General features: G+C 41.4%; 1 protein-coding gene across 1 annotated transcript; it reads left to right on the top strand.

Annotated features, from left to right (window-relative positions):
* The first annotated feature begins 10,484 nt into the window (after nt 1–10,484).
* Nucleotides 10,485–16,013, top strand: batf (basic leucine zipper transcription factor, ATF-like). Its single transcript, XM_061052139.1, has 3 exons — nt 10,485–10,797; nt 11,720–11,824; nt 15,304–16,013. Exons 1-3 carry the CDS (start codon nt 10,735–10,737, stop codon nt 15,478–15,480), a joined length of 345 nt encoding a protein of 114 aa, XP_060908122.1. The 5' UTR covers nt 10,485–10,734; the 3' UTR covers nt 15,481–16,013.
* Nucleotides 16,014–16,250: the final 237 nt, after the last annotated feature.

Raw genomic sequence — 16,250 nt, 5'->3', positions numbered from 1 at the left:
TATGCACCACCATTTCCTTTAATGCCTCATGTCAAACTGCACGAACACATATTTAAATGAAACGGCAATAAGGATGAATCAAATGTGTCTCTCGGTGGATATCAAAAGGTGACTCCAATACAAAGTTGTAGTAAAGAACACAACATTGAACTGCACACATCTTTTGTCCTAATATCCTTACCACTAAAAGCAGCCGTACGTACTGCGTCATGACGTCACTGTAGTCTAAAATAAAAGCTCTGTGAATGTGTCTGTTTCTCGCCGGGTGCGGTGGCGCGCGCCTGTAATCCAAGTTACTGGGAGGCTGAGGCTGGCGGATCGTTTGAGCTCAGGAGTTCTGAGCTGCAGCGGACTATGCCGATCGGGTGTCCGCACTAAGTTCGGTATCGATATGGTGCTCCTGGGGGAGCCCGGGACCACCAGGTCGCCTAAGGAGGGGTGCATCGGCCCAGGCCGGAAACGGAGCAGGTTAAAGCCCCCGTGCCGCTCAGTAGTGGGTTCGCGCCTGTGAATAGACGCTGTAGTGCAGCCTGAGTAATACAGCGAGACCCAGTCTTTTTTACACACAACACCAAAACATCTTTCAACACACACACTTTCTGCATTTGATACATACACCGAACAAGAGCTTCATCGCTGTTTCTTTATCTTCTTTTCACAGAGTATTACTGCTGCTGCTCTGTCTCACACCGCCTCCACCTGGAGGAAACTGCAACTGCAACAGCTGCACTGAACCTTTCTCATTATCATTGCAGGTGGAGACTCAGATTTCAGCATTAGACAGCTCAGTGGCAGCTCACATTTATGATTCACCTTTATCTGTTTTTAAAGTGATTCCTACAAGTGGAAATAGCCTACAGAAACTGTTCAACTAGGCCTATATAAAACAACGAATAGTTCACCTAATAAACCCAACCCAGACCTTAATTAATCAACATATCATGTTTACTTCACTGGAACAAAATCAATCCCATGGGTTCTTTTTACTTCTCTCTAGTTATGTAGATTTCTACACTTAGTCCTTTAGCACCTTTCCATTATGTACCCGAATTAGCCAGCAGCCAGCATACATACAAACACACAACACAACACAACACATATATACAAAAAAAATGAGCCCACAATACAGTTTGATATATGATATATGCAACTCAGGCTAAAGTTTAAATGTCTTCTGTCCTTACTTAAAGGGGAGTCGTTATAAAGTGCAATTGCAGTAGGTGAAAAAATATTTTTAAATCTGTCCTTTTTGCAGCTTAGCTGCCGTAGCCTCCCACTAAAAACACTCTTTTTACAGACATGATGGATATTCAGGACAGTAGCAGTGACACAGAGTCATGTGCAGAAATTGTTCATCAATAACCACCAGGGGTCTTAAATTCCTTGACACAATTTTTGCTTAAACCTGGGTCTTTAGCAAGTACTTGATTTTTCTGAGTGCTTAAAGCTCCTGTGAGCAAAACCTTTGATGTGTAAGGCCTCTGTCCTACTGGAGTTTTTTCTTTTTTATGTGCTCCAGTATTTTCTTTGGAGTCTGCCTGTGAGTCCATTGAGACTTTTTTACACATCGATTTTTTGTTTTTGTGAAGCAGCTGATCAAAGACAGCAAAGACAACATTGTATCTGCACGTTAAGTTCCATTAACATTTGGACATGTTTAAAATGAGAGCAATTCCAATATTGTTACCCTCCTGTATCCGAGGTTCGACAATCGGCCGGAGCCTCCTTTCCAGCACCCTAGAGTAAGCTGTCCCCGGAAGGCTGAGAAGTGTGATACCCCGATAATTGGAGCACACCCTCCGGTCCCCCTTTTTGAAAATAGGAACCACCACACCGGTCTGCCACTCCACAGGCACTGTCCCAGATTTCCACGCGACACTGAAAAGGCGTGTCAGCCAAGACAGCCCAACAATGTCCAGAGCCTTTAGCATCTCAGGGCGAATCTCATCCACACCTGGCGCCTTGCCACTGAGGAGCTTTCTAACTGCCTCAGTGACCTCTGCCAAGGTTAGTGGTAAGGCTTCCCCTGGATCTTCAGACTCTGCCTCCTCTTCAGAGGACGTGTTGTCTGGGTTCAGGAGTTCCTCAAAGTATTCCTTCCACCGCCCAACAATGTCCCCAGTCCGGGTCAGCAGTTCTCCACCCCTGCTGATAACAGCCTGGGGCAAGCCCTGCTTTCCCTTCCTGAGCCGTCGGCCGGTTTGCCAGAACCTCCTTGAGGCCAACCGAAAGTCTTTCTCCAAAGCCTGCCCGAACTCCTCCCACACCCGGGTTTTGCTTCCGCAACCACTGAAGCCACAGCCCTCCGAGCCACCCGATACCTGTCAGCTGCTTCCAGAGACCCCTGGGCTAACCAAGCCAGAAAGGCCTCCTTCTTCAGCCTGACCACCAGGTGGTGATCAGTTGACAGCTCTGCTCCTCTCTTCACCCGAGTGTCCAAAACATACGGCCGCAGATCTGACGGAACAACTACAAAGTCGATCATCGATCTTTGGCCTAGGGTGCTCTGGTACCAGGTACACTTATGAACATCCCTATGCCTGAACATGGTGTTTGTTATGGCCAATCCATGACTAGCACAGAAGTCCAACAACAAAACACCACTCAGGTTCAGATCGGGCAGGCCGTTCCTCCCAATCACTCCCCTCCAGGTGTCCCCGTCGTCGCCAACGTGAGCGTTGAAGTCCCCCAGTAGAACTACAGAGTCCCTATAGGTGGAACCCCTTCCAGGACCCCACCCAGAGACTCCAAGAAGGCTGTGTACTTGCTCCAATGTGTGCCGCTTCATAGGGGTATTTGTTGAACCACTCTTAGTCAGGCCCCTCCCCTGGGACCACTTTGCCTTGGGAGACCCTACAAGGGGCTAGTGCCCCCGACAACACAGCTCCCGGGTTCACCGGGACACGCAAACTCCCCCACCACGTTAAGGTGGCGATTCTTGGAGGCGATTCTCAATATTGTTAACCCTCAGACACAAAGCCTGAACATGGGCTTCCATAAATAGGGACTATTTTATATTCTTCCTTGTTAGTCCATGTTGACTGGTTCAGTGTCCCAATGTCTGTAAAAAGTCTATGATGCACTCTTTTAGGCCTCTTAAGCAAAGTGTTACAGTGTCCTTTAGGGTGTCCTTCCAGCCAGTGCCTCAAGGCTGGCCTACATGTCATGCCCCGAAATGTGAAGCAATTTAACAATCAACACCAGTAACATCCTGCAGAAGAGGAATCTCACATGTGGAGCAAAGAGCAAAGTGCCTCCACAGAGCTGCCTCTTCCTCAAACCATCATACCAACAGAGGTCACACCATCAGTGACCAGAGATGAAGAAATGTCAATTTGCTGGCGAGATGTACACCCACCAATTTTCTCCCTAAAAAAAAAAAAAAAACTCCTCCTGGTCCAACAAAAAAACTGCACCACTACTCTGCAGGTCTCTGTATGCTTGTAAGAAACCACAGAGGAGAAACCATTCCACAGCAAACACAGTGGGAGGTGCTTTAGCCAGTGTGGGATGATATATAGGGCCATCTCAGCGCACACACACACACACACACACACACACACACACACACACACACACACACACACAAACTGGCCAGATGAAGCTGAAGAGCTCCAGCTGGTAAGGAGAAGAGGAAAAAGAGTGAGAGCACAAATCAAGAAACACCTTAACTCACTCAAAGCTGTAGCCTATACACTTGGAATGCAAAACGCCAAGATGTTGGATTTTCTTTTTTCAGACATACATGTTTGTGTAAAATAATTAATATTTTTGATTATTAGTATGAATAAATAATAATATGTAAAATGTAAACAGAATGGTAACCTAGGCTATATGGGAAAGGTTAAAAAGTACAGTTCCAAACAATTATCATAATTAATATATTAAATAAGTGTTGTGGTTATGTGAACAGTGGTGGTATGTTTATAATCACGGACCTTAACAGCAGACTTCTTGCAGAAACCAATCCAAAAAAAACAGGGTTGATTTTTCACTTTGATGGTTCAGCTATAACACCAGCTGATTCACACATGAGAAACAAACACTAAATTTACGATCAAATCAAATATTATGCTGTTTTAACCCTGAGTCAGAATCAGCCTTCAATACTGTAGCTGTATTTTGATTTTTCCGCTGCGAGGAGCTCCCTGCGTCATGACGTCACTGTAGTCTAAAATAAAAGCTCTGTGAATGTGTCTGTTTCTCGCCGGGTGCGGTGGCGCGCGCCTGTAATCCAAGTTACTGGGAGGCTGAGGCTGGCGGATCGTTTGAGCTCAGGAGTTCTGAGCTGCAGCGGACTATGCCGATCGGGTGTCCGCACTAAGTTCGGTATCGATATGGTGCTCCTGGGGGAGTCCGGGACCACCAGGTCGCCTAAGGAGGGGTGCATCGGCCCAGGCCGGAAACGGAGCAGGTTAAAGCCCCCGTGCCGCTCAGTAGTGGGTTCGCGCCTGTGAATAGACGCTGTAGTGCAGCCTGAGTAATACAGCGAGACCCAGTCTTTTTTACACACAACACCAAACCATGTTTCAACACACACACTTTCTTTTAGATACAAACATCACACAACAGCTTCATCGCTGCTTCTTCATCTTTTCATCAAAAAAGCTCGAACACTGCTCTGTCTTACACTGCCTCCACCTGGAAGAAACCTGCAACACTCAACACTGCATGCCAGGTAGCAGGGTGGAAAGTGAAGAACAGAAGCTGCATTTAACAGTACAGTTGTTCTGTAAAGCTGGATAATAAATCAATAAAAGTTTAATCTAATGGCTCTATAAGCTACAGCAACTCAGGGCTAGAGGAATTATTCAACTTTTCTTAAACAGGTTTTTATTTCTGATTAATTATTTGTGATAAAAACTCACTGGTTGATTTCTATTCTTCCTATAGCGCAAAAAAAACCTAAATGATGGATTTTTGTTCAATCAAAGGGAAACATTTCTCACTGAGGTTCTTTCAGGGCGAATCATATCTGTTATTTAGGTAACTGTTTTAATTCTACAATTCACTTAGCACACGTTTTTATCCAGAGTGACGTATCAGAGAGTAAGTACAACCAACACAAGCAAGGATCTAGAAAAAACAAAAACAATGTCAGTAAGTGCAAACGATCTGCTTTGAGTCCGATTGGACACACAGGTGCTGACAGACATTGCACAGAGGCAAAGATTAAGAAGGCCATTTTTAAGAAATGGTTTATTGAACACATTTATGATTTGTTATTCAGTTGGAAATGTTATTTGTCTCATAGGTAGAAGTTGTGTATGTTAGTGACTGTCTTTTGTTTAAACTGAGATTCATGTCTTTAATGCTTTTTTGTGACGGATTAAATAGTAAAACAGATGATTTGTGCTGTACTCTAAAGAGGTTAATATTGCCTTTGAGAATATTTTTGGTGATTTGTCGTTTTGGATTTCCTTTTTTTTATTTCAGGTTGTGTCAGCCTCATAGGCCTCGAGCAAAAAAAAAGGCAGATGGTGGTATAAATGCAGAGAAAGCCTTCACTAAGAATGAACTAAACTCTCACTAAAGTGAATGGGTATAATGGAATATTTTTAAAATGCTAGACCAGTGAACCTCTAGCTGGTGTGAACATTCAAACACATGGATCCAAAAGTCATTTAACCAATTATTGAGTACAAGCTCAAGGTGGATGGATGGATCTATTATTTATGAATCCGTAAGATTAAATAAGAAAGTAAGGGCTTCTTGAGGTTCAGTCTTAACTGTCTTTAAGGTGAATACAAACATTCGTCAACTTTTATCTACCTCTTCATTGTTTATGGCCATACAAACTTTAGTGTGCTTTGGAAGGAAAACATACACAAATTGAACAAAGATGCACTTTATGTAACAAATAAACTCAAATATAAACTATTTAATCTTATTGGACGGCAGTGGAAACATGGTTTCCGACAAAGGGGGTGACATGAACACACCCGGTCCTTATAAGATGCAAACTCCTCATATGACACTGATTGACTCCACCCAGTGACGCTGCAGGATTGAGCTTTTTAACACCTGAGATCAACTCAGTATGACCTGCTGATGGTGTGATCTTATTCTACTGCACCTATCAAGGAAGGTTTCTTTTAACCAGGCCTGATTGGGTTAATAAATAGGCCTAACCTTTGAGGCTCTCTTTGAGCATGATAAAGGACAGTCAGCTATACTGTAGGTGTAGGAGAGCTAACAAGTCAAAGCAATTTGTGATGAATGACAAACCCCCATAATGTTTATACGATCAAATGTGAATTAAAGTTATACTTTTCAGCCTGAGTAAATCATTTGTGTTTGACATGAAGGCTCGTATTAAATGATTTAGGCCAAAATGAAACTTGTGAGAACAAAACCCAAATCAAAAAACACTAATTTGTCAGGGATGTTACAAGTTCTTCAACCATGTATGATCATTTAGAAATTGATCGATCTGACATTAACTTGGATAAGTTGTAGTTGTTTGTCTGTATGTTTTTTGCAGCCTAATTGTATATCTTGCTAACTGTGATTTACAGACCCTGGCTGGAATACATTTGTGTTACATCACTGCAGAGAGTGATTGATCATTAGTACAAACTAAAGATAAACAATCACCCAATTATTTTCAGATTTAAATCCAATAGTATGAAGTTTCAGACAGCCTTCATTACTGCAGTTACAATCTAATTTTCTGCCACTAGAAGCCGCTGTAGCGTACGTACTACGTCATGACGTCACTGTAGTCTAAAATAAAAGCTCTGTGAATGTTTCTTTCTCTCGCCGGGTGCGGTGGCGCGCGCCTGTAATCCAAGTTACTGGGAGGCTGAGGCTGGCGGATCGTTTGAGCTCAGGAGTTCTGAGCTGCAGCGGACTATGCCGATCGGGTGTCCGCACTAAGTTCGGTATCGATATGGTGCTCCTGGGGGAGCCCGGGACCACCAGGTCGTCTAAGGAGGGGTGCATCGGCCCAGGCCGGAAACGGAGCAGGTTAAAGCCCCCGTGCCGCTCAGTAGTGGGTTCGCGCCTGTGAATAGACGCTGTAGTGCAGCCTGAGTAATACAGCGAGACCCAGTCTTTTTTACACACAACACCAAAACATCTTTCAACACACACACTTTCTTTTAGATACAAACATCACACAACACTTGTGTCGCTGCTTCTTCATCTTCTTTTCAACGTAAAACCCCTATACGTATACTGCTGCTCTGCTGTCCTACACCGCCTCCACCTGGAGAAAACCCGCAACTACAGCATTCACAGTCAACACTTCTCATAACGGCCTGCAGGTGGACCCAAACTAAAACTACAGACGACTCACTGAAAGTGACTATTTTGCTTTTTCCATTCTCTGTTATCTACGTTTGTGGTGATAGTTTCATACTAGTGAAAAGTCAGTAAGTTTTCACATGCAGGCCTATCACATTCAACACAGGATGTAGACCTAATTTAACAACACATCAAACATTTAGGCTATTGTAGCTTATATTGTGATAAACAGTAGCCTATCCTTTGTCTGAACCCACTTCCAGAGAAATTAAATGTTTAAACTGAAATATCAATCTCCTCGAGTGCTGCTTTCAAAATATGGCATCAGGCTGTAGTGTTAAGGCAGCTTACAATGACTCTGGTGTTAAAGACCTGACTAAAAAGTGGAAGAACTTTTCATTTGTCAGTTCAAATCCCGTACTTCATAACAGGGTGGTCCATCCTGCAGACTTGACTTGATGTATTCTCAGTTGTGAGGAAAGTAAAGCTGCTCTTAAAGCAAAATACATTTTGTAAATATGTTTGCTTTCCCCCCTGTTATCTGTTTAAAAATGCAAAAAAATTGAACCCCCAGTCACCCTGCTTCGGGGGATATGACCTCTGTACATGTGGCTCAACCGAACCACTCGGCAATCTGCTTACTTTGCATGGAAAATGTAAGGTTGCAATCAAACTACATGCAAGGATAAATGTGAATTTTGGGGACACCGTCAAGAGTAAGGAAGATCTGGAAAGTATCCAACCACATGAATGTCAAAGCTACTTCCTCAACAAGTGTTGTTTTATCCGAAGGTGACTATGATTACACTGGAAAAGACAATATCAACTATCATTTATTGTCATCGTCAGAGAAGCTGAAATGATTTGCCTACATATCGAGTTCCAGCAGTCTTAACCTTCAGAAAGTTGTTGTGATGCATTACTTCAGTGTTCGTCTCCCTGATAGGTTCAGGTTGTGACAGAATTACAGATTTATTATCTGCAGTATAAGGAAAAAAATACTTGTATCTTGATTTAATGCAACATGCAAACAACACACCATTTCAGAATAAACTCAGTGACTTGAACATAGACAAACCCAGAGTTTATGTCTGAAGTGAACATCGGGCTATTTAAGGGTGGGAATTTACCATCGAGTTGTTTCCCAGATCAACACAATTGCTTTTCTTCTTTGACTTTTTCATGACAAACAGTTGACCTTTGCGGATGACCACAAACCGTGCCAGTGGCAGTGAAGTGACAATTATTTAAGCTATGGTAGTTTTTTTTTTTTTAATTCCTCATATTGTTACGTGTATAAAGTAATTCAACTCAGGGCTTTGGATGAGCATAATAGACACTATGTTTTCACCTGACTCATAAATGGCCTTCGTTTTGAAGTCAATATTTATCATGTTCAGTAAAAATTGCTTATTACATTTGTTTTTTTCCCAGTCATAAGCATCCCGCGAATCTTTGCTCTCTTTCAATAATTTGTAGCTTATTAGAAACCTCCCACTGTTATTTCCAGGGAGAGAGACCACAAATAAGGGCATCTCAGTTTGCTATCTATTGGCCCTTGAGGGGGTTTTCCAAGAGTAAGTGAGACCTAAAGCAGAGGAGTGAGAATCGTCTAAAGCTGTGAGATCACACCAAAATTTGGTTTGAATATAACGTGGGAGAAATAACGTTTTTGTAGCAAGAAAAAGGAAAAAAAAAAAAAGCCATCTTTGTTTTGATGATACCTAAGATGGATTAGATTAGTTTGAAGGTAATGTCAGTTCACTAGATAAGAAAAAAGCCTTAAATAAAATGAAAAACAAATGGGAAAAGGACCACAATCACTTTGACACTTAAAAAGACCCAAATTATGCTTTAGTAAGGACCCAAATGCCCAAACAGAAGGTTCTTTTAAGGTTTCAGATCTGTAACCAAACACAGAAATGTAACCACGCTATGCTGAAGCTGTAGACTTGTTTACTTTTTCTATATTTGTACTGTTTTGAGTCTTTTGACTATAATCAGCTCCCCTCTCTGTTCTCTCTCCATTTCTTTTTACAGTCTCAACACTCTTGGACAGCGTTAAATGCCAAGCGTTAGAGATGTCTGCCCTTGCCCAAGCTCTTCAAAATTCCTGTGATGGTGGAACATGTTTTTGTGTGGGAGGGCTGTTCTGCCAAGCAAAGCTGTTTTGGTCCTGAATCTTATTTTTTTTCTCCTCACTAGAAAAAAAAAAAAAAACATTTTTCTTGCATCACCAAATACTACCTTGTGATGGGAGCAGATGCATATAGCTTTGCAAAGTTTGCCCTGACTTAAATGTTGATTTTGTTGGATGTTATGGCTTTAAGGAGTTTAAGTCAATCATAAAATATTTCTCTGATGGGTCTTTCTAAAGTCATAGGGCTGAGACACAGACATTTTGCTTATTACCAGCATGCATCTTTCCCAGAACTGTTCACATTCACCACTCCAGCCTCCTCAACCTGTACATTTTGTCGAAGATCCCCCCCACCCATGCTTCAACTTCTTAACAGATTCATTTAGAGTGAAAAAAACAGCAAGGGAATTCTTGGCGGGGTTTCGGGGAGCCCCTCGAGCTGTTTCTCGATGCCCGAGCCCCTCCACAACGCTTCACCTTACAGCAGCTGGTGTGTTGCGATGAAAGAAATATGGAAATGACCTTGAAATGTGTGTTTATTTTCTCAAGTCAGTCATCCATGAAGACTTTTTAGGATGTGCTGTCTCTTGAGGATTTAGTCGAAACATGATATCATGTGTGACGGATTTTTAAAAAAAGAGGAAGAGGGAATGCCCGCAGTCAAAGACATTTGCACCCAGAAACACCCACCACCACCACCACACATACAAACAAACACTAACAAATAAGTCAATATGTAAACACAAAAATTAGGTAGCAGAAAGGTTTGTATTTGTCTTTATGAGGAAATGTAGATTTCATTGTTTTACCTTTAGCTACCTTTAACAAAAGAAACTATTTTTTATATTAAGTTTGGTGGGAAACTTTTCTAAGGGTGTCAATATCTCTACCTTTATTTATTCACAATGCTATTTAACCCTCCGCTCTGTTATTTTTCTGGACTTTACAGGATTACCTTACATGCTTAACTTTCCACCAGACATGTGACTTCCAGTCTAGTGCAACTTACCCTGTTTCTTACCAGAAACCACATCAGACAGCTAATTAGGCAGACAGTTAGTCTTGCATAGAGTGTGTGTGAGTGTCAGAGAGAGAGGGCGAGAGAGAGAAAGAGAGAGAGAGAGAGAGAGAGAGAGAGAGAGAGGGAGGAGTGACAGAAAGGAAAAGAAAAGAGGGAAGAAAGAGACTCATTAAGACAAGTTGTTCTCAGCACTCGTTCTGCTACACAGACTCTCTCTTTCTCTCTCTTTCACTCACTCACATATAAACATATCTACTCCACGCATTCACTCCAAAACACAAAGCAGAAGTGGACAAAGACAGAGTTGCAGTCGCGGCGGTTGGCTATGGCTCAGGGCTCTGACAGCAATGACACAAGCTACAAGTCCCCATCACCTGGAAGCAGACCGGTAAGCGTGCTCTACAGTCTACTTTCAATACAAAGATATACTGTTTTTACTGAGGCTCTTTACACGCTTACAATAGGACACTTTAAAATGTAAAACCATGCACATTAAATGCTAAGTAATTCTGCCAAAACTTTGTGTTTCATGCAACTTTGTTAGGCAGAATTCAGCCTGTCAAGCCAACCAAGACAGTTGACTCTTTCACAGTTTCTCAGTGTTTCACTTGCACACATGGGCTGCGGGCATGACTCGCCTCCAAGTGTAGGCTTTTGTGAATTACAAAATGTATCACCAAGTAGGCTAGTGGGAACCCTTAGTTTTTGCATGTCCAAAAACTGAATGATTTGAGAGCTGTCAGGAACACACAGTTTGGTAACTACAGTGTGTTTCTGTGCATGTGACTGCTTTCACGTGTCTGTATGGAGCACATTTTTGCAACCTGTCTTCTTAGGAACCATTGTGGAAGTCAAATATCTCCATTTTTTGGTTTAAAAAGCTGGGATCCTCAATTTCTGATTTTCAGCTGCATCTGTAGTTTTTTGGTCTTCAATGACAGTTCAGAAGACGCTAGATTATTAATTTTTGATCTCTTTGATGAGCAACTGACTCAGCATTTTGAGATGAGATTAGTTATTACGATACCAAGAAAATCTAGTGTGCAGGACATGAAACAGGGCGTGTGTTATACCTAACCGATGACTCAGCCACTCCCCGACCTCGCCCTCCACATTAAGTGTCAAGTTAAAACAATCTTCCTCCAAACTGTCATTTAAAAAATAACCTTTATGCAGTCAACACTTAAAAGCACCACCAACCATAAGTATGCCTTCGATCAACAAATGTTTTTTGTTTTAGGTACAGGACAGTGTCTGTTCAATTTGACTCTTACTATCACCTTATAACTGGGATCTCTGTTCTTCTTTAGGGCTCCTCAGACGATGTAAAAAAGGTGATGCGGCGGGAGAAGAACCGGATCGCTGCTCAGAAGAGCAGGATGAGGCAGACTCAGAAAGCTGACAGCCTACACTTGGTAAGGAGCCCTTTCCATGCAACATCCATTCAACTCGTGCAGCATAAGCGACACTATTTATGTCACACTTGTACTTCTGGAAAACACAAGCAAAACCAGAGAAGGTAAAGCATGGTATTAAAGGTGAAAGCCTTCTTCAATTATGGCTCAGTTTTTAGTGGATTGCTTCTCTACACAAGCCAAAGAACAAGCCCTAAATGACATTGCTTTCCAAAAGCATCTCTTTTTTTTGCACTGCCATGCTGGTTGAAAGTCTGATTATATACCGAAGGTTCAAGCACAACAGGGCCATCCTTGCAAAAATACTGTGTAGACATTTGTCCAAGTTGTAACAGTCTGCAGTGCTTTATCTGTGCACGCATGCAGCTCCTCCAAGGCTCTAGGATACAGTTTGTACTATATTTACAAAATGCTACCTGACCATGTGGCGATGTGTCATGGCTTCTGTTGGGCTGCACACTTGGACGCTTCTCTGTGTGTTTGCAGAAGCTTCAGGAATAAATTAGCACGTGTGGGCAATCACTCCCTTTTGCAGCAAAATCCAAAGCCAGAGACTGCAGCGCTGAATTTCATAACAGTGTACGAGGTTGTTTATTAATCCCCCATCATTATTTCTGTGCAGCTCAAGGGGTTCACTTGATAATTTCAGCTTCTCTTTGTTTGACTTGGCATGAGATGATGCTTTACTTTTTTAAAGATAAGAAACAGCTAAAGCATTATTTATGTTCTACCCCCATAAAAAAAAACACACCTTGATTTGAATGTTTAAAAATGTGAGAGAGCACATTTACGAGTGCTTTTCCAATCTGTCTGCAGACAAAAGGCTGCTTCGTTTTTTTTGTGAGAACTTTATGAATCCTTCATAACCTGCAATATGTCTACATGCTGTCACCTTACCAGCAAGCTGTTCTCAGAGCAGCTGTTTCTGTGAACTTTATCAGATGAAAGGAGGAGATATTGACCTTCAGAGATGAAGACACAGTGTAGGCAGTAGCAGATCCATATATTTGAATGCCTCCTGTGAAGTGTATGTCGTATATCATTAATCTCTTTAAAACTGTGTCACAGTCACAGAGAACACCAGGGGACCACATAGCAGTGTGGTTTTGCTTTCATCGTCGCATAGATAAACAGGAAGGTGAATTTTCCCTCTCTATGACACTGCTTATTTCCTGTTTCTTCAGTAGTATTTTTTTTTCTTCCGCGTAAATGAGCTTGAAATTGTATGTCGTGGGCAGCAGGGGAGAAAAAGGCAGTCACTTCTTGTAAAGCGCTGATAGCAGTGGGCTGTATTTGGCTAAGTGACGCATGTGCAGGGGTTTGCCCAAAAGGTTCTGTGACCGTAAGGCTTGTTATGAACTTTAGGCCATGGTGAGATGACCTTTATTATTACCCAAGTGGAAGATTTCTCGCCTTCTATTCCCACGAAAAAATTTAATTTAAAAAAATGACGTGCAGTCTGGTTGACTTAGTTCATTGCAAAACACATTAGAGAAGTTGTTTTGGAAACTTTGAGAATGGCACCTTTTCAATATGTGGTACACTGTTTATGTGTCACGTTTGTGTTTGAATTCACACATGTTGATTTGAAAGAACTATGCTCTGTGTTTACATTAAAAAAATAAGTTTCCTTACAGTCAAGTGAAAGGAGAAATGTAGTTTTCAATTGAATTAGCTTCTTTTCAATTCCATCTAGTTCAGTATACAAAAATCACATTAAAGTAGCATACCATTGTTTTAAAGGAACACCTTTAGCCTACATATAATTAAAACTAGTTTAATTATTTATTGATCTATATATAGCCCACTTATGGATATTTGGTAACATAACTGACCTTATGTAGCCTGTTTGTAGATACTTGTTGGAGATAGACAGTCCATCATAATGGACATCATCGTCCCTTGTTTTTTACTTTTGTTGCGTAAGAATGAAGTTGAAAACAAAAGATGCCACCACAAATCAGTCTAGGTAAGATTGAAGCATCAAAATGTCAAGAATCACAGCCAAACAGTAAGTGCTAGCTAGCATGCTAACATGCTAACTCTCGGCCAACTTACAGCATATAGACTCTATAGAGTGAGTATTAACAGCAGAATACCTTGCATCAAGTGAAGCCAAAAGAGTTAGAGCTCCCACTGCTGACTGGTTGCAGTATAGTTCATAACCCCCCCCCCCCCCCTCCTTTACATTAACTAAGAGAACAGGGGTCAAACTATAAACTCTAAATGCTTGTAACATACATTATTTTTCCAACCCAGTTTATCACGATAGCTAGTTGTAATAACACCTATATGTGTTCAAGTCAACTTTTTCTGAGAAGTTTCTTTTAAATTAGTTATTTAATGCTATAAAACGGTATGAAATGCCACAATAGACAACACTGTTGACCAATGCAGTTCCTCTGGTACTGCGTATTAGCAGAGTGCAGTAGAAACAACCAAAGAAAACATTACAGACACCAACACAAGAGTCATTGAACTTCCATAACGGCAAGTGTCTGCTCCAAACTGACACAAGAATCAAATCTAGTCTTTAGTTTACAGTCAGATTGCTAACATTAGATAACTAGCATTCAAAATGAATTACAGCCAAAGCTTATGGTCATGCAATTAGTTTTGCCAGGATTTGGCAGAAAAAGTTTCTTCTAAAAGAAGCAGCAGGTTTTTATAAAGTATGGGGGCTGTCATGAAAGGTGGATTCTTTTGTCTAAACAATTCTAATATTCTATTAACTTCTTTAGAAGTTAGAAAGTTTAACCAAAACCACAATTGTCATCATTCAATGGTGCTAGATTTAGAGTCAGGGGATTTCCAAAGACTCTGTGGTCAAAACTCTTTAGACCATGATTCAGTAAAGGTCAATTTTAAAAAGCGAAAATTGAATGGTTAATATAAATCAGTGTGGGCAAGTTGGGGCGGCTGTGGCTCAGTGGTAGCTGGTGGTCTCTCAGCCAGGGGGTCGGGAGTTCGATCCCCAGCTCCTGCAGGTACATGCTGAAGTGTCTTGGATAAGACACTGAACCCCAAATTGCTCCTGCTGCTTCGTCAGCGGCGTGTGAATGTGAACCAAAGGGTTAAGTTAATGCTAATGGAAAACTTTACATAGCATCCTCTGCCACCAGTGTGTGAATGTTGTGTGAATGGGTGATTATGACATATGGTGTAAAAAGTGCTTTGAGTAGTCAGAAGACTAGTAAAGCGCTACACAAGCTAAAATCCATTTACCATTCGCCAACTGTTTGGACCACCCAACTCGAAGACTAATGTTGCCAACCATGCTCTGGAACATACTAATAATTTATTTCAGGGTTGAAGCACCAAAAACATGCTGAAGTACCTGTATGACAACAGGATTGATTTATCATTGTAGAAGTAGAACGGTAGGCTATCACTTACATGTCATCTACTTTAACCACATAGGTTATATGACTGATAGAAAGCATTTTAGCTTAACTATCCTTTCCTTTTTGTGTTTCAAGGAGAGTGAGAACCTGGAAAAGGAGAACGCCGCCCTCAGGAAGGAAGTGAAGCAGCTGACAGAGGAAGCCAAGTATCTGTCGTCAGTACTGAGCAGCCACGAGCCTCTGTGCACCGCCCTGGCTCATCACAGCAATTACCATCACCAGCACATCACTGTACCACACTACCAGCACTGATCTGATCGACGACATGCTGTGAATAGACGACTGACCTCAATGGAGACAGAGACTAAGTGGAGCTGTGTCTAAGATTGTAAATCCTCATTCAATAGTCAATGTCTGCCAATCAATGACAGTATAGAGTCTACACCCTAACATGCATATTCAGAACTATTTATTGTGTCTCGCTCATCCCTTTGCATTTTATCTGATGAATATGTGAACTAAGTACAATTATCTACCAGTCTATGTTTACATTTCAAGAAAAAAACAACCTATGGTATGTTCAGGGGACCCAAGATTTTATTTTTGTAAATTGCTTGTTTTTTCCGCGTCACTGAAAGCACTTATTCTTTCATGTTTTTTTTTTTTTTTTTTAATTCTTGTGTTTAATAATGTGTTTTCAATGTGTTAATGTTGATGGTTAATGCTCAGGAGCTTTGACAGATTTGATTGTGGACAAAGAGAATGTAACTTCAAGATACCTTTCTTTAGAAAAAAGGCTGAAATGTACCAAAAAAAAAAGGAGAAAGAATGGGCAATTGAAGGGGTCTTGACTCGTGTACTTCTGTACTGAAGATGATGCTGGTATATGACAAGAGCCAGAAAAAGATATTTATTAAATGTGATCGTGCAGGGGCTTGTTTGTCATGCATTCAAATGTGTAAATATCATTTCTTGTGCTGATAACATGGGTTCGCTAGATGGCGCTGTGCACCATTATGAGATATGAGAGTTACGTTAGGCCTATGATGTTGTGGGCACAAATAATCATTCATAAACTGCCC

The sequence above is a fragment of the Labrus mixtus genome, chromosome 12, assembly GCF_963584025.1.
Source record: "Labrus mixtus chromosome 12, fLabMix1.1, whole genome shotgun sequence".
NCBI classification, from domain to species: Eukaryota; Metazoa; Chordata; class Actinopteri; order Labriformes; family Labridae; genus Labrus; species Labrus mixtus.
This window is presented reverse-complemented; position numbering and strand designations above follow the sequence as displayed.

Bases quoted from the DNA above. Each gene is read 5' to 3' on its own strand.
- batf (XM_061052139.1), top strand. From the start codon at position 10,735: ATGGCTCAGGGCTCTGACAGCAATGACACAAGCTACAAGTCCCCATCA. The intron at 10,798-11,719 runs GTAAGCGTGCTC...GTTCTTCTTTAG, and splicing joins CATCACCTGGAAGCAGACCG to GGCTCCTCAGACGATGTAAA. The intron at 11,825-15,303 runs GTAAGGAGCCCT...TTGTGTTTCAAG, and splicing joins AAGCTGACAGCCTACACTTG to GAGAGTGAGAACCTGGAAAA.